We start from the raw sequence: 25,186 nt of genomic DNA, 5'->3' as shown, positions 1-25,186 counted from the left end.
GGGCGCGCTCAGATAGATCTGTTCGCGTCCAGGGAAAACGCTCAATGCGAGCTGTTCTTCTGTCTGAGCACTCTGAATGCCCCTCTGGGCGTAGACGCACTAGCGCACGCCTGGCTGCACGAGCTGCTATACGCGTTTCCACCGCTGGCCCTGATACCCCCCACTCTCGCCAGAGTGAGGGCATTCAATCACAGACTGATCCTAATAGCTCCGCACTGGCCAGCGCAACACTGGCTGGCGGAGATATTCCAGTTGCTGTGCGCCCAGCCTTGGGAGCTGCCGCTGCGCAGGGACCTGCTCTCGCAGGGTGCGGGGACAGTGTTCCACCCACACCCGGAGCGACTGCAGCTGTGGGCCTGGCCCGTGAGTGGCTTAATTTAACCACTGCCGGGCTCCCTCAGAGTGTAATTAATACTATCCAAAACGCCAGGGCTCCCTCCACTAGGAACCTATATGGCTCCAAGTGGGGACTGTTTGAGCGGTGGTGTCTTGAACGGGACTACGTTCCTTTTCAGTGTTCTGTACCAGCGATTCTGTCGTTTTTACAGGAACTGATTGATAAAGGAAAAGCTTTTTCCACGGTTAAGGTTTATCTGGCAGCTATAGCAGCATGCCATATAGGATTTGGAGACAAAACGGCGAGCCAACACCCTTTGGTTTGTCGGTTTATGAAGGGCGCCCACAGGCTCCTCCCTGTCTCCAGACCTTTGCTGCCTCCGTGGGATTTGTCGGTGGTTCTGGAGGGGCTTAAGGGACCCCCATTTGAACCGTTGTTGGGGTCCAGTCTTAAACATCTGTCTCTCAAGACAGTGCTGTTACTGGCCCTGGCCTCTGCGAAACGAGTCAGCGACATTCATGCGCTCTCTGTGAGCCCTGCATGTACCCGGTTCGACCCGGAATACACGCGTATGGTTCTGAAGCCCAACCCGGCCTTTGTTCCTAAAGTGGTTGGTTCTTGTTCACCGATCGAGCTAGCGGCGTTCGCCGCATTCCCAGGTGAACGGCGAGCGCACACGCTGTGCCCTGTTCGAGCCGTGCGCTCTTATATGGACAGGACGCAGAGCTTCAGGATGAGTGATCAGCTCTTTGTCTCCTGGGCGGAGCCCCGTAAGGGGCAGCCGATCACAAAGCAACGCCTCGCCCACTGGGTGGTGGAGGCTATAGCTTTGGCGTATGGAAGCAGGGGTCTGCAGCCCCCGGCGGGTCTGCATGCACACTCTACCCGCGGGATGGCTGCGTCCTGGGCTTTATTTCGGGGAGTGTCCGTTCAGGACATTTGTTCAGCGGCGAATTGGTCTTCGCCTCTGACTTTTGTCCGGTTCTACATGCTTGACGTGTCTGGACCGTGCGTGGCCAGTGCGGTCCTAGAGTCATAACTGACCTTGTGGACCTTCCCCATCGGCCGGTTCTTGTTCGATAAGCTGTCTGGCAATACGGGAGCTACCATATCCCATAGCGAGACACCGAGTGAATATTATGAAAAAGAACGTTTGGTTATCTAACATAACCCCAGTTCTTAGAATAATATGAGCGAGGTGTCTCGCCAGACGACCCTTCTTGCAGGGCGGCGAGAAGAGGTTTGCTTGTTGAATTGGAGTGCCGTGATCCGCACACGGATTAGTAGTCGGAGCTACGGGGCGTGGCGTATGACGGGCACTTCCACCGGCCAATCAGGATTGGCAGATTGAGATAGATGCTTCTATCAGGGCTGCAGGAGGCTGCATCCCATAGCGAGACACCTCGCTCATATTATTCTAAGAACTGGGGTTATGTTAGATAACCAAACGGTTTCCTCTCTGGTTCCTGCAGCTGCTCCTCAGAGCGGCCTCGGCCGGCGCAGACCTGCCGTCTCTGGACACCCCTTGGAGGGAGTCCAGTTTCCCAGAGACCCTGGACGGCCTTCCGGTAGACCAGTCTGTGTGTGATGGAGAACCCAGCGTTTCCCTGCAGCTGGAACAGAACCACCAGAACCTGCCTGAGAAACTCTGCTTCATATCTGCAAACAAGACAGAACCTTGGAGAGAAGCAGTGTGGAGATGAGAACTGGACCAGCACTGGATCCAGATATAGAGCAGCTATCCATCATCTAGACCCGTCCTGCTTCCACTGGTGGACCAGGGTTCTAAAGTCTATATGGTTGGATTAGGGTTAGGCGTTGGACCAATGTTTGGATCAGAAAGCTGCACAGCAGCGGCCCCCGGGAACTGGAATTTCCCCGCCACGCTTTTTAAAGGTCACCCATAAAACCTCTAAGGAACTTTCCTTATTTCATGTCATATTATTATTTTTCTGTCTTCCCTTTTTTTTTATTGAAAAACCCTTTATTTTCATTGCACTCTTTATTCTTTCATTAGTTGCTTTTTATGTGGACTACTATCTTTAATATAATGTTTTAAACAGTGATGGGACTAACGGCGTTAAAAGTAACGGCGTTACTAACGCCGTTACCTTGTTTTAGTAACGAGTAATCTAACTAATTACTTTGACTGTAACTATAACGCAGTTACCATTGCAGACATTGCGCGTTACTCAGGTCGCACAATGAACCTTTTTTCATGATAGGACTCGTGCGCAGCTGCGTGAAGCTGACACCCCACCCACGTCAAAAAACTCTGCAAATAGACTGAATGGTTAGTGCAACGTTAGTGCAGATTTGTGCAGAAAAAAATATTGTTTGTGCTACTTTTGCTCAAGAGATATTAAAGATTATTTTTTAGGTCATCCAGAGGTGCGCGCCTTGTCATGAGAGAGGGGAGGATGAGAATGGCTGATGTAAAGTGAGATTCCGTCTGTCAGTTGGGTAGGTGGGTGTTTCTGCTGGCGGGTGTTAACGTACAGCACACACAGAGAGATGGAGAGTGAGGAGGACTTCAGCAGCAAAACAGCGTTTTCCACATGGAAATACCGGTTTTACGTCGAGCTGCTCGCTAAAGGCGCGCAACAGTCGCCATGTGCTTGCGCCACAGGAGAACTATGGAGAGCGTGAACGATCAAATGAAAGGGAGAAATCTGGATGGATGGATGGATGGATGCTCTGCCTTTTCAACCTACTGTATTTTTTATTTTAAACATTATTTGATGGCCTTTGTGGCAGGGATGGAGATTCATATTTTATGTCACACGCAGAGTATACATCTAGATAGATAGATAGATAGATAGATAGATAGATAGATAGATGTTGCAGTATCTATAACAACCCAAACACACAGGATTTCAGAATTAGACATCCCCAATTATTAATTTCACCAGATCTGAATGCCCTGTTAAAAAACTTCACATGGTGTTCCCCCTGATGTCATTTACGTTGAGTTGCAATAAATGCTAAACTCTCTGCAGGTTCTTGTCTTTGTCGTCCGCTCTATTCAGCTGGCTTTGAAACACACGGCGAGAAGGTGGGGGCTGGGTGGGGAGGGTTACGGGGGCGAGAAACGCAAAAGTAACGCAATAGTTACTTTTACTAGTAACTAGTTACTTTTATTGTGGAGTAACTCAGTTAGTAACTCAGTTACTTTTTGGGAGAAGTAACTAGTAACTATAACTAATTACTTTTTCAAAGTAACGTGCCCAACACTGGTTTTAAATATATAATCTTTAAAACAAGAAACAAGAGAAACCATTGAAGATCATAAATACAAAAAAACATTCTAGGAACCAGCAGGAACCCTGCAGATAGAGAGCCAAGTGCTGCAGTGTGGTACAGTATAGTATGCTATGCTAATGTATAGTATGCTATGCTAATGTGGTGCAGTGTGGTACTGTATAGCATGCTATGCTAATGTGGTCCAGTATGCTATGCTAATGTGGTGCAGTGTGGTACTGTATAGCATGCTATGTTAATGTGGTGCAGTACCCTGCAGCACCGTACGGTTGGTTATGGTGGAGCAGTTTGATGCCTTGCAGCAGGACGCATCACGCTATGCTGCTATGATGCAGGACATGGAATTGGAGTAAATGTGTTCTATGTGCATGCTGGGTATGATTTGGTGAGGAAGGGTTGGACAGTTTGCTGTGGAACGTTGATGGTTTGGAAAGTCATGGTGCCATGAAGGATGAAGCCAGAGGAGATCCTTCTGGGATCATCCATCAACTCCAGCTCAGATCCCAGACCTTCAAACTTCCTCAGATATCAGACACGACCGACTCATTGATTAAAGAACATTTATTAAAACAGTTCCAGATTTCAAACCGTCCAAAACAAACTGGGTCTGAATGAGCGGAAGCTCTGGACACAGAACTAAACTCTGGGTTAAAAACTGAAATCCAGCTGTTGGCAGTTTGGCTTAAAATGGGAATCAAACTGGGTGAGATGAACTGGAGCCTTTTATTGGTTCTGTTGGACCCCTGGAGGTTCCACTAGGCTGGGTTCCTGAGGTGGTTCTGTTGGGTCCTTTCTTCAGCATTAGCTCATGTTCTAGTCTTTGCTCGGTGCTGTCGGCTCGTCTTAGTTTCTGATTAGGAGCGCTTTTCATTCTGGAGTTCTGTTCATCTCTTGGTGCCATTTTCCTCCTCCTGGATCCTCCTTTTTGTTGTTGAAGTCAGATTCCCTCTTTCTTAATGCTTTCAGGCTGCCGTTCCTGAGGACCTGAAGATCTTCCAGCAGCTCCTTGCTGACGAGCTTCAGCGATGGGGAGGATGGGAAGGATTCCGCTGCTGATTTCCTGGCAGCCGTTGGTCCTTCAGGGAAGTTCCCTCTCATCCTCAGAGCTCCAATAATCCAGGATATGATGAAGTTTATGTCAGTGGACTCATTTTACCACCAGAACAGAGCTACATGAACAGAACCTCAGTGAGGCTGATCTGGTTCCAGACCAAAACTCTAAGAAGCAAACAACAAAGAATCCGAAGGCACCGAGGTTCTTCTATGCGTCTCTTTTCCAGACCTCCTCTCCTGAGATGAACGTGGCTCTGACATTCAGCGCATCATCCAGCAGAACCAGATCTGGGAACAGAGGAAACAGACAGGATGGCTTTTAAAGGCAGCCATTTTCAATGGTTAAACTCAGCTTAACTCAAACTGCTGGGTTTAAAGGTTCACAGCTCAATATGTTCTTTGCTGTGCGGCCCGACGCTCTGACGCAATCTAAAAGGTCACACTGCACGACCAAAAGCCACGTCTGACTCGGCGCCGAGCGATGGCACCGGGCGGACTCGTCAATCTGGAATTGTTTGCACACACGTAAGGTTCTGGTAAATCGACCATGAGGCTGGAACAGCCTGATCCAAAATAATGGATTAAAAAAACTAGTAGAGTATGCCCAGAATCCTGATCCTAGAACTCCCAGAATCCTGATCCTAGAACTCCCAGTATCCTGATCCCAGAACTGCCAGAATCCTGATCCTAGAACTGCCAGAATCCTGATCCTAGAACTGCCAGAATCCTGATCCTAGAACTGCCAGAATCCTGATCCCAGAACTCCCAGTATCCTGATCCCAGAACTGCCAGAATCCTGATCCTAGAACTCCCAGTATCCTGATCCTAGAACTCCCAGAATCCTGATCCTAGAACTCCCAGTATCCTGATCCTAGAACTCCCAGAATCCTGATCCCAGAACTGCCAGAATCCTGATCCTAGAACTCCCAGTATCCTGATCCTAGAACTCCCAGTATCCTGATCCTAGAACTCCCAGTATCCTGATCCTAGAACTCCCAGTATCCTGATCCCAGAACTGCCAGAATCCTGATCCTAGAACTGCCAGAATCCTGATCCCAGAAGTGCCAGAATCCTGATCCTAGAACTGCCAGAATCCTGATTCTAGAACTCCCAGAATGCTGATTCTAGAACTCCCAGAATCCTGATCCTAGAACTGCCAGAATCCTGATTCTAGAACTCCCAGAATCCTGATCCTAGAACTGCCAGAATCCTGATTCTAGAACTCCCAGAATCCTGATCCTAGAACTGCCAGAATCCTGATTCTAGAACTGCCAGAATCCTGATCCTAGAACTGCCAGAATCCTGATTCTAGAACTCCCAGAATCCTGATCCTAGAACTGCCAGAATCCTGATTCTAGAACTCCCAGAATCCTGATCCTAGAACTCCCAGAATCCTGATCCCAGAACTCCCAGAATCCTGATCCTAGAACTCCCAGAATCCTGATCCCAGAACTGCCAGAATCCTGATCCTAGAACTGCCAGAATCCTGATCCTAGAACTGCCAGAATCCTGATCCTAGAACTGCCAGAATCCTCAATCCTTTATTTTTTTTTTTTTAAATAGACATTTCCAAAATTTTGCTCTGATAAGGAGAACATTTCTATCCATGTCCAACCCTAATATGATTTCCCTTTAACTAGTGTTAATCAGGATAGACCACCACTGACCAACAGACGCCTTCAGAACGTCAGCAGACCTAAAGGACTTCAGAGGGGCGGGTTTAGGGTTAACGGACCCTAACCCAGAGAAGGCTTTGGCGGTTCTAACCTGCATCGGCGCCATAGTCCAAGTTCCCCTTCCTGTGGCTGATGCCCAGCAGCTGAGCTGGGTGGAGGGAGGCAGCTTCCAGAGCTTCTTCCACACTGCAGCCTGAAGGAGAAGAACATCTGTGAGACCAGCTGGACCTGGACGATGGGCCCGGTGGGACCAGTATCAGCACAGACCCCCTGGAAACCAGAACTAGCGGTCCTGATCTGCAGGGTGGGGCTGGCAGCTTTGGAGAAGCAGACCGGATGAAGCAGAGATCTGACCTGAAGCCTGTCTGAAGTGCCGCACACACATATCCATGGTGGCTATGCTGCCGCTGAGCGTCTTAGTGCCTGGAACACAAACCGGACATGGAGAGGACTAATAAGCAGCAACTAACATCAAGACATGCAGCGATGTGTGAGGTTTCTCTTCTCCGCCATAACTAGGAGAGTGAAGAACCCGCGGAATGGACATAGGGGATAAGAGTTCCTAGAACTTCTAAAAGTAGAATGGGAGGCAGATCTTTTAGTTATCAGGCTCCTCTCCTGTGGAACCAACTACCAGTTTTAGTCCGTGAGGCAGACACCCTGTCTAGGCTTAAAACTTTCCTTTTTGATAAAGCTTATAGTTAGAGTGGCTCAGGTTATCCTGAGCTATCTCTATAGTTCTGCTGCTATAGGCTTAGACTGCTGGAGGACATAGGGACCCCTTTTTCATCATCCTGCTTCATTCATCTCTCCCATTAACTATAGAAACTCGTCTCTGACTGACAGAAATCTGTGAAGGCTTTAATTCTTCTTCTCTGAACCATAATGTTTTTGTGGACGTTTAGTTCTAGCTCAGCTGGTCCACCGACCCACATGGTGAAAACTCCCTCACTGCTGCAGAGACATTGAGCAAAGGGAGAAGCAGACCTGCTACATAGGCATGGAGACCCTGGATCTCGATGACCTGCTGGCCCAGAGTGTGGCGGCCTGGAGGAAGACCCATGGCTGTGATGGCGTCCGTCACCAACACCAACCCTGAGAGAGAAACGACGACACGTCACCAGACTGAACATCCGGACTTTGTTTATATCCTGGAGGCTAAGTATAGATTGTTTCTTGGAGGAAACAGGATTTCACTCCCACAAACATTCAGAAAACATCAATAATATCTTTGTTATTAAAATTGAAGAGTTTTTCTTTATTAATCAGGCAGCAGTTGGCCGCTAAAGATAACAGGAAATGTTTCCGGTCTACAGACAGGCCCTCCCTGTCAGGGTGGGGGCCGTCCCGCCGCGTTACCGCTGAATAACTGCCACCTGACCAGGACATCAGAACATTGACCCAGCTGGACGGCGTGGATGAGCAGTGAGCGCGGTGAACGTTCCAGGGAAACATCTGGGATGTAAAGTCCTGCTCTTTATTCTGCCGTCTTTAAACCCGCTAACCTTTCTGCAGCGCCGCTATATTCCATCCTGCTGATGAGCGGGACAGTAAACGCCGCTGGTATCGGAGAACGGAGATCAGAGCTCCTCCGGCGCTATCAGGCGCCCTGTGAAAAAAAACGCAGAGCCGGACTGATCTGGGGTCCGATTAGAGTAGGAGGTCCCAAACCTGCGGCTGTTAGTAGATTAGGAGCTGGACTGATCAGGGATCAGCAGACCGCCAACCCAACAGCAACGCAGACCAGAACCCGTCCAGAACCCTTTAGATCCAAACTCTGCAGTCATGCATGTAGATCTAGCGCCATCAGGAGCAGCAGCGGTGACCTGGACCGACCCTCTCTAACGCCGGCGCCATCAGGAGCAGCAGCGGTGACCTGGACCGACCCTCTCTAACGCCGGCGCCATCAGGAGCAGCAGCGGTGACCTGGACCGACCCTCTCTAACGCTCTGCGCCATCAGGAGCAGCAGCGGTGACCTGGACCGACCCTCTCTAACGCTCTGCGCCATCAGGAGCAGCAGCGGGGACCTGGACCGACCCTCTCTAACGCTCTGCGCCATCAGGAGCAGCAGCGGTGACCTGGACCGACCCTCTCTAACGCCGGCGCCATCAGGAGCAGCAGCGGTGACCTGGACCGACCCTCTCTAACTCCGGCGCCATCAGGAGCAGCAGCGGTGACCTGGACCGAACCTCTCTAACGCCTGCGCCATCAGGAGCAGCAGCGGTGACCTGGACCGACCCTCTCTAACGCCGGCGCCATCAGGAGCAGCAGCGGTGACCTGGACCGACCCTCTTTAACTCCGGCGCCATCAGGAGCAGCAGCGGTGACCTGGACCGAACCTCTCTAACGCCTGCGCCATCAGGAGCAGCAGCGGTGACCTGCACCGACCCTCTCTAACGCCGGCACCATCAGGAGCAGCAGCGGTGACCTGGACCGACCCTCTCTAACGCTCTGCGCCATCAGGAGCAGCAGCGGTGACCTGGACCGACCCTCTCCAACGCCGGCGCCATCAGGAGCAGCAGCGGTGACCTGGACCGACCCTCTCTAACTCCGGCACCATCAGGAGCAGCAGCGGTGACCTGGAACGACCCTCTCTAACGCCGGCGCCATCAGGACTATGGATCGCTGACAGACGGCTGCAGCTTCAGATGCTCAGACTGACCCAAAGCTTCTGAGAGACCAACCAGGCAGCGCCGGGGGAGTTTATGGTTGGACTCCGCCTCCCTCCGTGATGTCACTGTGGGCAACGACCCGTCCAAGTGGGTTAATGTGCTGATGAACGTTATTTTTTCCAGATGATCTAATGTTTGTTTGCACATGCTCGGTGATCCGGGCCCGCCGGAGCCCGGTGGGTCAGAACCTGATGGATGCGCTCTGTGGGCGATCCGCAGGGCGGCCGGGTTGGTGTGGATCCCGTCTGAGATCATCCCGTAGAACACCGTCCTTCCTGCTGGGATGCGGTCGCTGGTCAGGAGTCCCACGATGCCCGGGTCACGGTGGTGGAACTGGTCCAAACAGACGGAACATTTGATCAATGGGAGTTTAAGGTTCTGACCCGGCCTTCAGTTCTGATGGATCAGGACTCACAGGCAACATGGCGTTGAAGAGATGCGTGATGAAGGAGGCTCCATTCTGGACGGCGTCCTCAGCCTGCGACAGGTTGGCCACCGAATGACCTGCAAACAGCCGCTGCATGTCACACACCAGAACCAGAATCAGAACCAGAACCCAGAGTCAGAAATCACCTAAAGACACAGTCACGCCCTGCTGGTGAAGCTTCCTGACCACTGATTGGCTGTTGGGCAGCTCTGGAGCCAGCGTCACCATGGCGACATTCTCTAGGCTGCCGTAGGCCTCCATCAGGTCCTCCATCCCTCCAGAACCAAAGGTCCGCAGGTACCGCTCCGGGTGGGCTCCTTTCTTCTCAGCGCTGATGAACGGACCCTCCAGGTGGAACCCTGCAGAACCCAGGAAGAATCAGACCAGAACCAGTACTAGAATCAGACCAGAATCAGAACCAGGAGTAGAATCAGACCAGAACCAGTACTAGAATCAGACCAGAATCAGAACCAGGAGTAGAATCAGACCAGAACCAGGACTAGAATCAGACCAGAATCATAACCAGACCAGAACCAGGACTAGAATCAGACCAGAATCAGAACCAGGAGTAGAATCAGACCAGAACCAGGAGTAGAATCAGACCAGAATCAGAACCAGGACTAGAATCAGACCAGAACCAGAACCAGGAGTAGAATCAGACCAGAACCAGAACCAGGACTAGAATCAGACCAGAATCAGAATCAGACCAGAACCAGGACTAGAATCAGAACCAGGACTAGAGTCAGACCAGAACCAGAACCAGGACTAGAATCAGACCAGATTTAGACCAGAATCAGAACTAGACCAGGACCAGAATCAGACTAGGAACAGAAATAGAACAGAACCAGAACCACATCAGGACAAAAACCACACCAGGACCAGAATCAGAACCAGACAGACTGGACCAGAACCAGACAACCTGGACCAGAACCAGACCAACCGAACCAACCGGACCAGGACCAGAATCCAAACAGGACCAGATCGACTGGACCAGAACCGGAACCTGACCGATCAGACCGGAACCTTTTCTCAGTACCTTCAACTGTGAAGAAGGACTGAACCAGAAGCAGCAGAATTTGGATCTCGGAGGTGTTATACAGAAGGAGGAGAAGATCCAGCAATCTCCTGACCCGGGTCAGAATCGGGTCATTATTATGCCCATGAGCTCAAGGACCAGGTCAGCTGGTAATGACCCATCAGAGCTACAGGGGTCCCATGAGGTTCCCCTCAGTGAGCTTCAACCTGAAGGTTCTGGACTGTTCTGGATCCAGTTCTGCTTGCTACACCTGGTCTGGGTATCAAACCAGTCTGAGTTCTGATGAAAACAATGAGCAAGAAGAACCTTCAGGGCGGTTCTGTAAAGATGGAGAACATCTGCTGGGGTTGAAGCCAATCTTACCCAGAACTCCAGCTCCATTTTGTCCTCCATCGTGAACCTGAACCTGAGGCAGAACCTGAAAAACAGACAGAGTTGGATTTGAAATCCAGAAGCTTCATCTGTGGGATCAGCTCCAGCTCAGATAAGCCACCTTATGGTAGACGGCAGACGGCGACGTCACCAGGGTGGGACAGAAGGAGGTCACGCCGTGCTCCAGGACCTTCTTGGCCACCAGGGACACTCCAGCAGAGACGTCATCAGAGGGCTGAGAGAAGTCCACGCCATAGCCTCCTGCAGGAGGAGAAGAAAGTTCCACATCAGCGGCCGCGGTCCTACGGGTTCCTCTGCAGAAGGAGGCGTTCCTCTGAGAAAGGAGACCTTCCTCTGCAGAAGGAGACCTTCCTCTGAGGAAGGAGACGTTCCTATGTAGAAGGAGACGTTCCTCTGAGGAAGGAGACGTTCCTCTGCAGAAGGAGACGTTCCTCTGAGGAAGGAGACGTTCCTCTGCAGAAGGAGACGTTCCTCTGAGGAAGGAGACGTTCCTATGTAGAAGGAGACCTTCCTCTGAGGAAGGAGAGACGTTCCTCTGCTGAAGGAGAGGCGTTCCTCTGCGGAAGGAGACGTTCCTCTGCGGAAGGAGACGTTCCTCTGCTGAAGGAGACGTTCCTCTGCTGAAGGAGACGTTCCTCTGCGGAAGGAGACGTTCCTCTGCGGAAGGAGACGTTCCTCTGCGGAAGGAGACGTTCCTCTGCGGATGGAGGCGTTCCTCTGCGGAAGGAGGCGTTCCTCTGCGGAAGGAGACGTTCCTCTGCTGAAGGAGACGTTCCTCTGCGGAAGGAGACGTTCCTCTGAGGAAGGAGACGTTCCTCTGCGGAAGGAGACGTTCCTCTGAGGAAGGAGACGTTCCTCTGCGGAAGGAGACGTTCCTCTGCGGAAGGAGACGTTCCTCTGAGGAAGGAGACGTTCCTCTGAGGAAGGAGACGTTCCTCTGAGGAAGGAGACGTTCCTATGAGGAAGGAGACGTTCCTCTGAGGAAGGAGACGTTCCTCTGAGGAAGGAGACGTTCCTCTGAGGAAGGAGACGTTCCTCTGAGGAAGGAGACGTTCCTCTGAGGAAGGAGACGTTCCTCTGAGGAAGGAGACGTTCCTTCACATTCCTCACCGTTGATCTGGACGTCAATGAATCCCGGTGCGATGATGCTGTCCTCGCAGTCCACCAGCTGGTCGGCGTAGCCCTGTTCATCGAAGAACAACTTCTCTGGATCTAGTATCTTCCCTTCACGCACCCACAGGTCCTCTCTGCTCAGACAAAGATCGGCTTCAGGTTCTGATCCAGCTCCTCTAGACGGTCTGAGAAGCTGCAGCAGCTGCCTGGACTCTACGTCCTGAAACCGGCTGGATCCTGACAGGAACTGGATTTGGGTTGGATTCTGGTTCATTGTCGATGGAGTTCTGATCTGATCAGAACCCAATCCGGTTCTACAAGTGATTTTGCGAGATGAGCCGAGGCTTCGAGGCGTGTGTCGAGTAATGGAGGTGGCGTTTCCCCAAAGCGTGTGTCGAGGCGTGATTCATTTAGAGGAGGGGCCAAAATTGATGATGTCCGAGGCCTCGCTACCGTAATACCAGGCGACCGCTTCGGGAAGCGCAAGAACTTTGACAGGCATCTAAACAGCCTCAGTGTTCAGTCCAGATGAGCTGCTGTCAGCTGGATAGAGTTTGGATAGATTCTAAGAATAGATTGGTTGGAAAAAACAACCAATCTAGTTGTTTAAAACTATTTTGGAGAGAATAAACAATGTAATGATCAAAATCTGAGCACGCCACCGGACAAAGTTCGTGTTAGCACGTCAGTGTTACGTAGTATTTTCTCCATTTGAGGGTAATCCATACATGTGGCGTCATCTGTAAGACACAGACTCTCACTCCAGAGGTTGATGGTTCAAGACCTGACTTTGACATTTGAACGTTGCGATTAAACTTAATTATTTTGGATAATGACAATAATTTGCATTGGTTTGCCCGAGTAAAAATATAAATTGGGTAAAAACGCTGCCAAATTAGGTCGGTTTAGCCAAAAAAAAAGATTTTACAGAACTTTCAACCTGATTAAAAGCAAAAACTGGAAAAACTATAACGTGTGAATAAAAATAACACTTTCACTGCCTGCTTAAGTTTATTTCACTAAAGTGGCAGAAAAACTCTGCACCTTAAATGATTGTTCTAAGAAATTTTAGACTTAAAAAAATTGCAAAATATTTTATTATACACACTTACAATTTCAGAGGAACATAAAAAGGGGGAAAAAAATCACAGATTTTATTACTAACTGTAGTTCTGCTTTACACCAGTAGGTGGTGACGTGTTCACATGGAGCCTCAGGAACTGTGAGGATCAGTTGAATGATTCTGAAGCATTTAGCCTCATGAGGCTTCATCTCACTATCACCAGGTTCTACCCACATAAACCAGAACCTGATCCAGGAAGTTTCTCATGTTCCCTGGGAGCTGGATCTCAGAGCAGTTTAGCTAGTTAGCTGCTATCTTCTGACATAGAAAGTACACCTAGATCAGAGCTGTCGAAATGAACTGAATAGAACAAACAGTCCAGCATCAGCCTGGAATGACCTCCATCCAAAGGGTCTCCAACTATCCCATAATATGTTAAATAACTGCAGCTTTCTGAGGGCATCATAGCTCTCCCTCCAGAGCGTGACCTTTGACCTTGCCGGTACCTCTGCAGCGCGTGTCCTCTCAGGATTCTGCAGTTGACGAAACGGCGGATCGGAGCATCAGACACGCTTCTGTTGGACGGCATGTCTCTCTCTCTCAGGAGGCCAGAGACGAAGCCCCGGATGGTCTCAGCCAATCAGACGCTGCCTGTACAGGAACAGGAAGTTAGAGCGCTACCCTGTCAGGTGTGGAGGAGGTGACTACATGGAGGAGGTGACTAGAGAGGAGGTGACTACATGGAGGTGACTAGAGAGGAGGTGACTAGAGAGGAGGTGACTACATGGAGGAGGTGACTAGAGAGGAGGTGACTACATGGAGGTGACTAGAGAGGAGGTGACTAGAGAGGAGGTGACTACATGGAGGAGGTGACTACAGGGAGGAGGTGACTAGAGAGAGGAGGTGACTAGAGAGGAGGTGACTACATGGAGGAGGTGACTACAGGGAGGAGGTGACTAGAGAGAGGAGGTGACTACAGGGAGGAGGTGACTACAGAGGAGGTTACTATAAAGGAGGTTACTAGAGAGAGGAGGTGACTGGAGAGAGGAGGTGACTACAGAGGAGGTGACTAGAGAGGAGGTGACTAGAGAGAGGAGGTGACTACAGAGGAGGTGACTAGAGAGAGGAGGTGACTACAGAGGAGGTGACTAGAGAGAGGAGGTGACTACAGAGGAGGTGACTAGAGAGGAGGTGACTAGAGAGAGGAGGTGACTACAGAGGAGGTGACTACAGAGGAGGTGACTACAGAGGAGGTGACTGGAGAGGTTGACTAGAGAGGAGGTGACTAGAGAGAGGAGGTGACTACAGAGGAGGTGACTAGAGAGGTTGACTAGAGAGGAGGTGACTAGAGAGGTTGACTAGAGAGGAGGTGACTAGAGAGAGGAGGTGACTACAGAGGAGGTGACTAGAGAGGAGGTGACTAGAGAGAGGAGGTGACTACAGAGGAGGTGACTAGAGAGGAGGTGACTAGAGAGAGGAGGTGACTAGAGAGGAGGTGACTAGAGAGGAGGTGACTAGAGAGGAGGTGACTACAGAGGGGGTGACTAGAAGGGATGTGGTGACTAGAGGAGAAGAGGTGACTACAGGGTGGAGGTGACTAGAGAGAGGAGGTGACTAGAGAGAGGAGGTGACTAGAGAGAGGAGGTGACTATAAAGGAGGTTACTAGAGAGAGGAGGTGACTAGAGAGAGGAGGTGACTAGAGAGAGGAGGTGACTAGAGAGAGGAGGTGACTATAAAGGAGGTTACTAGAGAGAGGAGGTGACTAGAGAGAGGAGGTGACTAGAGAGAGGAGGTGAGTAGAGAGAGGAGGTGACTACAGAGGGGGTGACTAGAAGGGATGTGGTGATTAGAGGAGAAGAGGTGACTACAGGGTGGAGGTGACTAGAGAGAGGAGGTGACTAGAGAGAGGAGGTGACTATAAAGGAGGTTACTAGAGAGAGGAGGTGACTAGATAGAGGAGGTGACTACAGGGAGGAGGTGACTAGAGAGAGGAGGTGACTAGAGGGGAGGTGACTACAGGGAGGAGGTGACTAGAGAGAGGAGGTGACTAGACAGAGGAGGTGACTAGATAGAGGAGGTGACTAGAGGGGAGGTGACTACAGGGAGGAGGTGACTAGAGAGAGGAGGTGACTAGAGGGGAGGTGACTACAGGGAGGAGGTGACTAGAGAGAGGAGGTGACTAGACAGAGGAGGTGACTAGATAGAGGTTACTAGAGAGAGGAGGTGACTAGAGAGAGGAGGTGACTAGAGAGAGGAGGTGACTAGAGAGAGGAGGTGAGTAGAGAGAGGAGGTGACTAGAGAGAGGAGGTGACTAGAGAGGAGGTGACTACAGAGGGGGTGACTAGAAGGGATGTGGTGACTAGAGGAGAAGAGGTGACTACAGGGTGGAGGTGACTAGAGAGAGGAGGTGACTAGAGAGAGGAGGTGACTAGAGAGAGGAGGTGACTATAAAGGAGGTTACTAGAGAGAGGAGGTGACTAGATAGAGGAGGTGACTACAGGGGGGAGGTGACTAGAGAGAGGAGGTGACTAGAGAGAGGAGGTGACTACAGGGAGGAGGTGACTAGAGAGAGGAGGTGACTAGACAGAGGAGGTGACTAGATAGAGGAGGTGACTAGATAGAGGATGTGACTAGAGGGGAGGTGACTACAGGGAGGAGGTGACTAGAGAGAGGAGGTGACTAGAGGGGAGGTGACTACAGGGAGGAGGTGACTAGAGAGAGGAGGTGACTAGACAGAGGAGGTGACTAGATAGAGGTTACTAGAGAGAGGAGGTGAGTAGAGAGAGGAGGTGACTAGAGAGAGGAGGTGACTAGAGAGAGGAGGTGAGTAGAGAGAGGAGGTGACTAGAGAGAGGAGGTGACTAGAGAGGAGGTGACTACAGAGGGGGTGACTAGAAGGGATGTGGTGACTAGAGGAGAAGAGGTGACTACAGGGTGGAGGTGACTAGAGAGAGGAGGTGACTAGAGAGAGGAGGTGACTAGAGAGAGGAGGTGACTATAAAGGAGGTTACTAGAGAGAGGAGGTGACTAGATAGAGGAGGTGACTACAGGGGGGAGGTGACTAGAGAGAGGAGGTGACTAGAGAGAGGAGGTGACTACAGGGAGGAGGTGACTAGAGAGAGGAGGTGACTAGACAGAGGAGGTGACTAGATAGAGGAGGTGACTAGATAGAGGAGGTGACTAGAGGGGAGGTGACTACAGGGAGGAGGTGACTAGAGAGAGGAGGTGACTAGATAGAGGAGGTTACTAGAGAGAGGAGGTGAGTAGAGAGAGGAGGTGACTAGAGAGAGGAGGTGACTAGAGAGAGGAGGTTACTAGAGAGAGGAGGTTACTAGAGAGAGGAGGTTACTAGAGAGAGGAGGTGACTAGAGAGAGGAGGTGTAGCAGTTGGTGCAGAGATCACCTCCTCCTGATCCGGAGTCTCAGTCTTTAACATTCTTTGTTTCTTTTTTAATTTTCTCTATAAATGAAACATGATTAAAAAAGAAGAGCAACAGAGAAATGAAAAGTCCCACTGTGGGGCCCCATGTGGTCCCTGAGGGCCCCTTGGTGCCAGCTGGCCCGGGGCCCATAGTGAACTCCTGCTTGGGGCCTCCTGTGGCCCTTGGCGGCCCCTGGCTGACAGCAGCGATGCAGCAGATCTGATCTTATCTGGAGCAGACTTTGACCTCTGACCTTCACTCAGCTAACCCAGGCCTCCGCCTTTAAACCAAAATGCGTTCAAAAACAGTCCGATTAATGAGCTGCTGCACCTTCTTACCTCCGGCGATGCTTCTACCGGGGGCCCCTTCGGCTCAGGCCAGGACCCGGTGGGAGGCTCAAGACCCGGCAGTCAGCAGACAGCCTGCGAAGCAGCAGGAGAACCAGGAGCAGCGGGAGCTGAAGGAGGTTCGGACCGTTTTCTGATCCGCCTGCAGCTGGAAGGCTGAGCGGAGGAGTCATGTGACCGAGCAGAGCTGCAGGTCAGCTGACCGGAAACAGCCGCTCAAAGCTGTGACGTAGTTCAGATCTGCTGAGTCAGCTGACTTTAAAACACAAGAAAGTTTCAAAGGTTATAAAGTCTAAAAACAAATCATTAAAACGTTTAACCAAAATCTTTAGTATAAAAGTGTAAAAAGGAAGAATTTGCATTATAACAATGATTGAATGAACTCAGCATTATTTAAGCTTCTCCCCTTGGGGAGCAGCGGGTTGCCATGGTGCAGCAGGGTGGGGCTTAGGTAGTGATGGACAAATGAAGCTTCATGTGAACATGTCACCACCTACTGGTGGAGAGCATAACTACAGTTAGTGATAGAAGCTGGGATTGTTCTCCTTGTTTTTTATTATTTAAGTTCCTTTGAAATTTTTAATGATTAGTGTGTATAATTAAATCTTTTTAAAGATTTTTGTGTAATATGTCATAGAAGAGAACAAGCATTTAAGGTTCACTGTTTTCTGCCATTTTAGTGAAAGAAGCTCAAGCAGGCAGAGAAAGGGCAAATTGGGCACAGATGAGCAAAATGAAAGATTTCAGTCATTTTTATTCAAACATTATAGTTTTTCCACAGTTTTTGGTTTTAATTTGGTTGTAAGTTATGTGTTCAAACAAAGGGTGTAACTATTCCTGATTCCTGGTTGATGGGACAGGTGTTGTGAATGAAACGGTGTCCAGCTTGAAAGAGCTCCTGTGTGTCGCTGAATGTGAGCATTGATGACTGAAAGACATCTTCTGCCTCCATTTATCTGTTTACTACAGTCTGTTGGATTCATGTTAATGAAGATTTAAAGACATTTCAATTAGTGGAAAAAATACAACAAAAACTTTCACGACCCCCATGCAGTACCTCTGCAGACTCCTTAGGGGTCGTGGACCTCCTGTTGAAGACCTCTGCACTAGTCCACCACTCCACCTATATATCATCTTAGCTTTTGTAGCTTCACATGTAGCTACTATGGATGTTGGTGGTGCATCCTGGGATGGGCGGCGGCCTAACGATCGGTTGGTTCACCTCAGACTGAGCCGATACGCTGGTATTAACTCGAGCTTTTCCCTGAGTAAAGCTGACTCCACTGACTCTGCATCGTCTTCAGCCCCCTCTCTGATCCCATGGAAACGAATGTGGTCTCTCCTGGCCCCGGGCCCCTGGTCTCTGAAGCCATTTAGTCCTCCTACTGTCTCCCACCTAAACTCCCTTATCTCCCGCAGGACACCCTCTAATTCTGACATCTTCTCTTGTCCTTGCTTAGTTTCGGTTGCTAGTTCCGCTGCTGACTCCTCTGCTTGCTCCGCTGCTAGCTCCACTGCTAGCTCCACTTTTAGTTCCGCTGCTGACACCGTTGTTAGCTTCACTGCTAGCTCCACTGTTAGTTCCGCTGCTTGCTCCGCTGCTGACTCTGCTGCTAGTTCTGCTGCTGACTCCGCTGCTAGCTCCACTGCTAGTTCCGCTGCTTGCGCTGCTGCTGACTCCGCTGCTAGTTCTGCTGCCCACACCGCTGCTAGCTTCGCTGCTAGCTCCGCTGCTTGCTCTGCTGATAGCTCCGCTGCTAGTTCCGCTGCTTGCTTCGCTACTAGTTCCGCTGCTTGCTCTGCTGCTGACTCCGCTGCTAGTTCTGCTGCTTACACCGCTGCTAGCTTCGCAGCTAGCTCCGCTGCTTGCTCTGCTGATAGCTCCACTGCTAGTTCCGCTGCTGGCTCCACTGCTAGCTCTGCTGCTAGCTCCACCTCTAGTTCCGCTGCTGTCACCGCTGCTAGCTTCACTGCTAGTTCTGCTACTTGTTCCACTGCTGACTCCGTTGCATGCTCTGCTGCAGACTCCACTGCTAGGTTTTCTGCTAGCTCCGCTGCTTTCTCTGCTGCTAGCTTCCCTGCTAAGTCCACTGCTAGTTCCGCTGCTGACTCCACTGCTAGCTCCGCTGCTAGTTCTGCTGCTGACACCACTGCTAGCGTTGCTGCTAGCTCCACTGCTAGTTCCGCTGCTTGCTCCGCTGCTAGCTCCGCTGCTAGTTCCGCTGCTGACTCGGCTGCTGACTCAGCTGCTAGCTCCACTGCTAGTTCTGCTGCTTGCTCCGCTGCTGACTCCGCTGCTAGCTCTGCTGCTAGCTCCACTGCTAGTTCCGCTGCTTGCTCCGCTGCTGACTATTAGGACTATTAGGGACTGTTTGAAATAGAGGCCAGAATGTTTCAGACTCCAGGTTTGTTCAGCATTTTACTGTTTTCTTCAACTGACTGTAACTAGTTTAACTGTTTTTGTGGACCTTCACAGCTGTTTGCAGGTTTCAGGTTAATTAGAAAAACCTTGTCTAGATCAGAACAGACATAGAACTGTGAGGACTGCTATGATTGTGTTGTTCTTGTCTTTGCAAAGATAAAGTGTTAACTGAGTGAATTACCATCAATCTCCTTTATTTAATGGATTATAAAGCAATTCACTCTTTTCCTATAACAGGGAAAAAAGAAAAGAAAAAAAAACAAGAAAGTCGATCAATCATTTTAAAATTGTCTGTAAAATCATCTTTGATGGCAGAAGCAACAGTAGATCTGGACAAACTTTAAATTCAGAGTTTTCTATTCTGTATAATTCTATATATTTCTATATAATATTACTACTTATTCTGAAATTGTTGAAACATTTAGTGATGCATCAAATCGTAGGGTAGATCAAATCAACATTTTTCCCAGTTTGGAGTGAAAGTAGAGAAAGAAGAAATGATCATTTATCAGCAAACAGCAGAAATAAAATCCTTTCATTTCCTTTTGATTTCTGTTGATTAAAGAATGAAGAACAGTTTGGATCAAAGTTCATCATCCAGTCAGAACCATCCAACAGAGCCGGGTAATCGGCCCTCAGTCCGGGGCCGCCCCACCACAGCCATGGCCTCTGCCTTCAGCTGCAGCACACCAACAGCCCAACTCTGGCACACTAATCTGTAACGCATCATCCCAACACTAGAGGGAGCTAAAAGGCAGCCTCAGCTTCCCTTCAGAACCAGTGGAGTCCGTTGTTTATTTCCTCGGACTGTTGTTAGTTAGTTTTGATTCAGTTGTTTTTTTATTACAGAAGGTCTGAGAGGAAAAGAAAACTTTTATATCAGGGAGAAACGACGGTTCTTCCTCCTAAACATCCACCTTCAGCAGCTCGTAATCCCAGTTAGAGTCAATCACTCTGGGCGGAGCCTATTCGCTTTACAGTGATGACATCAGAGGAAGTCAAACTAATTAGATCAACCGACTCCAATGAGAAATAATTCAAAAACCTAAAAGATGATAAAAACCATTGTTAAGTTCTGCTGCTTCTGACCGGTTCCCCTGATGTTTGGGCCGATATTAGAACCCATTAAAACATCAGAACACTTCCAGACTCAAGGCATCCCAGAAGGCTTCTAACTGGTATCGGTACTGGAACCAGTTCAGCTAACTGAGCTAACAGGACCCCGCTGATCGTCGGCTCCACAAATTGGACCTCCATGGGTTAGAAGAAAGCAGGAGGGACAGCGACTGCACCAACCTATGGGGTCCATCACCCTGCTGTGAGACACGGCGGTGACACCAGGATGCTGTGGGGCCAACGGGTGGAGTTAACCAGAGACTGGTTGGAGGTCCACCTTCCAGCAGGAGAAGCATCCAGAAAAGTCAGACCACAGCTGGGTCATGGGATGGAATGGCCTAGTCAAAGTCCAGAGCTGAGTCTCAGATGTTCTCCATCCAATCTGATCCAGGATCAGGTGTTTCACTCAGAACTACTAAAGTCTGTAGACATTGGAAGCGGGTGGAGATAAACCCAGAAGGTCCTACAGCCAGAGGGGGTTCAAATTCAAGAGGCATGAAGATAAAAGCACACCGCACTTTTCAGGTTGGAAACCATGATTGGTGGTCCTTCAGATGTTGATCTGCTTTGTGTGGATCTGCGGCAGAAGATAAACATGGTCTGCAACCTCAGAGTAAACAGTCTGGAGAAAACTGGAAACATCACAAAGTCCTGCAGGACAGCAAAACAGCGTGTTTCATGGAGCATCTCAGGTCCTTCAGCTGCTTCCACCGGCTCCAACAAGCAAGAAGGTCTGCAGCCGAGCACCTCCCTCCCTCCCTCCCTCCCTCCCTCCCTCCCTCCCTCCGTCTCCCCCATTGTCTCCCTCAACCCCTCCTCATTCCTAAAAGTCCACAATAAACCCGGTTTCCAGTAAATCCAGATACTTCCTAGGTGCTGCTGATCTCCATGGTGACCAGGCCCACTGGGGCCACCCATGAGGAGAAGAGGGAAGGCTTGGCAGCAGCTGATCCGTTTCTGACGTCAGCCTTGGTCTAAATGAAGCGGCCCGGCCCATTCAGGCCCGGCCGGAGACCTTAATCCTCCGCTTCTCTAAGCTGTGAATACGCAGCAGACAGGAGCTTTATGTCTGCTGAGGAACACGGGTCAGACTGGAAGTTCTGCTGATCTGGTTCTCAGCCACAGTGGCCCTTAATGAATGAATGAAGGAAAAACACTTTCTGACCCAGAAGGTTCTGTTAGAGGAAACCAGACAAACAGATTTCACAGGTTAGTGTGAGGATGGAGGCTCTGTTTGCTAATGGACCTCCTTCCTCCTCCTCAGACACCAGGAAGCGTCAGAGAACAAAGGAGATGAAGCAGCAGCAGCACCTCCTCCCCCACCTCAGGACCTAGAAAAGTTTTCTAGAATGTCCTTCTTTCATTAAAAAGAGAGATCATATCTCTCCTATCCTGGCTTCTCTTCATTGGCTTCCTGTTAAATTCAGAATAGAATTTAAAATCCTTCTTCTCACATATAAAGCCTTAAATGGCCAAGCTCCATCTGATATCAGAGATCTGATTGTTCCTTATGTTCCTAACAGAGCACTTCGCTCTCAATCTGCAGGTTTACTAGTGGTTCCTAGAATTTCTAAAAGTAGAATGGGAGGCAGATCTTTTAGTTCTCAGGCTCCTCTCCTGTGGAACCAACTACCAGTTTTAGTCCATGAGGCAGACACCCTGTCTACTTTTAAGGCTAGGCTTAAAACTTTCCTTTTTGATAAAGCTTCTAGTTAGAGTGGCTCAGGTTATCCTGAGCTATCTCTATAGTTCTGCTGCTATAGGCTTAGACTGCTGGAGGACATAGGGACCCCTTTTTCATCCTTCTGCTTCATTCTATCTCTATTCTCCCACTCTGCAGAATCTGTTAGTTCAATCTCTAACGTTCTGCTCTCTCTGCTTTTTCTCATAGTAGCTTCATCTGGTCTGTTCCTGTTTGGCTGTGACTCCATCCTGGAGAGAAATATCAGCTGTGCTGCTGCCATCAACACCTTTGTTTCTAGATGTTGGAGCTTGGCCTGTTTTCCAGTGTAGTCCTGTTTCTCTGACTGTGACTAACTGGATGTGCTCTCTTCATCCTCTGACATGGGAGCTGGCTCGGAGCTCGTCTGCCTGGCTGTGTGTTTCCTGGACGGGGCCGCCTGTGGAGCTGGTTGACAGTTGCCTTTTGGATCTATGCTTCTTTTTCATCCTGTTCAAAGGGAGTTTTTCCTCTCCACTGTCGCTACCAGCATGCTTAGTGTGAGGGATTGCTGAAGAGTCAATGAGTCGATGCAATCAGCTGGTTTTCCTTAGATAGAAAACTTTGAATCAATCAGACTGGATGATCTGGTTGAACTGGATCTAGAAAGTGACCTGAGATGACATGATGTGAATTGGATCTATAGAAATAAACTGAATAGAATTGATTGAATTGACCCGTCAGAACCTGGACTAAACTGAGAGAGAAGTCCAAAACATCCTGGATCAGCGGAGGGAACCAGGCCAGAGAACCGGTGCTTGTCTAAGTTTCTTCATGTTCTGACATCAGAGGTCCAACAGTGGTTCTGCTGAGGTCTGGGAACCTGTTCGGGTCCAGTTCTTCAGGACTCTGTAACAGAACCAGGTCTTCAGGACTCTGTAACAGAACCAGCGTCTGCATGGCTGCGTCTTCCTGCAGCTTTCAGGAAGGTTCTGGATCTGCTGTGTGGGTCGAGGAGGAGCAACCGTCTGTTTGCATTCCTCTCAGTTAATGAGTGTTTGTCTGGTGCCTGGGGGGCCGGCTGCCCCCCCCGACCCGCCCCATTCCGCTGGGCTCAGTGGTTCTGCTGCTGCTTGAGTCAATCATTCCTGGACTGTAGAGATTATTGGATCACACATTAAAACCGAGTCCAGTCCAGCACTGGGTTCTGTTTGGTTCCAGGAAGACCCATCAGACCCGATCCAAAGAGCCTCGGACGTCTGCAGAGGCTTTCAGAACCGTCTCATGGGATCCAGAGAACCATAGTCAGAACCATGGTCCACAGGTAGAGAAGACAGATCTGAACAGAACCTTCTGAGGAGACTACTTGGCACTCCAGAACCACTGCTGACCTAAACAGCTGCCAGACCTGAAGATCTGGGTCTGTTCTGCTGGTTCAGGCCAACCGTCTGGTTCTGCTACAGGACAATGATCCAAAAACACGTCTGGGAATGGCCTAGTTAAAGTCTGAAAGCAAAGCTACAGGTTATCAGGCTGAGCAGCTCCCAGTTCCCCCAGTGGTTCTGATCTCACAGCATGGGATGGTGGACCTTCTGGACCTCACAATGTTCTCCTGCTCCTGTGGTGCGCCCGTACCACTGAAACTAAGCAGTTAGACCCAGAAGACCTTACCAAGACCCCGAACAGACCAGACCCTGGCTGGGTCTGACACTCTGGTCTAGAGCGGCAGGAGGATCAGCAGATGAATCCTGAAGGTTCTCCTTGGTGCCCAGAGAACATGCCGGGATGGAGGCGCTGTGGAGCACAGCTGCTTAGGAGCAGACAGAGAACATCCAGCTGATCAACCAGAACCTTGCAGCAGAATTTTCTTTTTAAGTGGAACGAAACCTAAAGCCCGGCGTACGCTGCGCGATGTTTCGGGGCGATTTTCCAGTCGTGCGAGAATTTTCCGATCGAGGCGACTTTCAGCCTGATCGTGAGTCTTGTATTGTACGGGGGTTACGAGCGGCGATCAGCCTCTCACGACCGCCTCCTGATCAGGAAGTCGGAGGAGTCAATCACGACCGCCTCCTGATCAGGAAGTGGGAGGAGTCAATCACGACCGCCTCCTGATCAGGAAGTGGGAGGAGTCAAACATGTTTGATTTTCTCCCGACCATCGGGGGCAAATCGCTCAGGGAGCAAAGCAGGATTTTATTCTTCCTCTCAGATTCAAACGCAGCAGCATGGCGGGGGGGCAATGCATCTCTGTCTGTTAAATTGACGGACCGCAGCAGCCACGTTTTGTCAGCCTCGTCTTTGTCCAAATACTTTGCGCCTTTTCTTTTTCGGGCTTTCAGCACAAAATTGCAGAAACGTCCAAGGCAGCGCGGGTCGCTATACTGAGCTTAATATCCCCTCCTACTGGTTTGGCTTCTGGATGGACGCGTCAGAGCAGCTCACTGCGGAGCCGAGTCCGACGTGCTTTTTAGTCGAGCAGGGTGAACAGGTCTATGGGATGAGACCGTTGGGCTAACACTGTACGATGAAACCCTGCGATTAGTCGTAGTGTGGCCAGCAGCTGCGTGAACGATTGGAAAAAATCGCACAGTGTACGCCGGGCTTTAAACAAAAGACCACTCAAAGCACGGCGGTGGCAGCAACATGCTCCAGGCTTATTTCTGGACAGATGGATTTGGGCTTTCAGTCATGATGGATGCATTCATGAACGGTTCTGAGCCCCAGCAAGTTATGTTCCAAAACAGCAGGGTTCTGGATCAGCTGAGCCCTGATCCAGATCTACCAGAGGAGGAGAATCAGCTGCTGCTCTTCTGGGAGCTCCAGCGGCTGAGAGGGAGATAAAGCTGCTGACGTCTGAAACCACAGATCAAACTCTGCCCTGGTGGCACCGATGGCCGCCACAGAAAGAACCCACGTCCACTCGCATCAAGCCACTGAGTGGAAACGTCTGGTGTCGGAACAAGGAGCTTTATTGCAGCGACCCGAGCGGCGCTGAGGGGGTCTGTGGGCTGAAGCGGGCCTTTGTGGCCCTCGTCTCCACGGCAGCTCACCTATTGAGGGCAGAGGGAGAAATGTAGAGCAGGCGCGTAAAGAGTCCGTCTGCTCTGAGCAAACAAAGGAGAGAAAAGAAACAGTTGGAGGAGCGGGGGGGGGGGCTCAGGCAGGCCCAGACTCGCCCCGCCAAGG

At 50.2% G+C, this 25,186-nt stretch overlaps 1 protein-coding gene across 2 annotated transcripts; it reads right to left on the bottom strand.

Moving 5' to 3' along the window:
- Window positions 1–4,141: 4,141 nt before the first annotated feature.
- amdhd2 (amidohydrolase domain containing 2) lies at window positions 4,142–16,985 on the bottom strand. Of its 2 annotated transcripts, none has more exons than XM_038295279.1 (12): window positions 16,795–16,985; window positions 13,539–13,714; window positions 11,967–12,103; window positions 10,957–11,096; window positions 10,827–10,881; window positions 9,574–9,786; window positions 9,416–9,504; window positions 9,189–9,333; window positions 7,315–7,422; window positions 6,682–6,750; window positions 6,419–6,520; window positions 4,142–4,939 (listed from the first exon to the last, which is right to left on the bottom strand). In XM_038295279.1, exons 2-12 carry the CDS (start codon window positions 13,619–13,621, stop codon window positions 4,860–4,862), a joined length of 1,221 nt encoding a protein of 406 aa, XP_038151207.1. In that variant the 5' UTR covers window positions 13,622–13,714; window positions 16,795–16,985; the 3' UTR covers window positions 4,142–4,859. The 2 variants fall into 2 exon arrangements, with proteins under 2 accessions (XP_038151207.1, XP_038151206.1); XM_038295278.1 differs by having other exon boundaries at window positions 13,539–13,683; window positions 16,795–16,984.
- Window positions 16,986–25,186: the final 8,201 nt, after the last annotated feature.

Source organism: Cyprinodon tularosa, unplaced genomic scaffold (genome assembly GCF_016077235.1).
Source record: "Cyprinodon tularosa strain WSP-4 unplaced genomic scaffold, ASM1607723v1 ctg352, whole genome shotgun sequence".
Taxonomy (NCBI): domain Eukaryota; kingdom Metazoa; phylum Chordata; class Actinopteri; order Cyprinodontiformes; family Cyprinodontidae; genus Cyprinodon; species Cyprinodon tularosa.
This window is presented reverse-complemented; position numbering and strand designations above follow the sequence as displayed.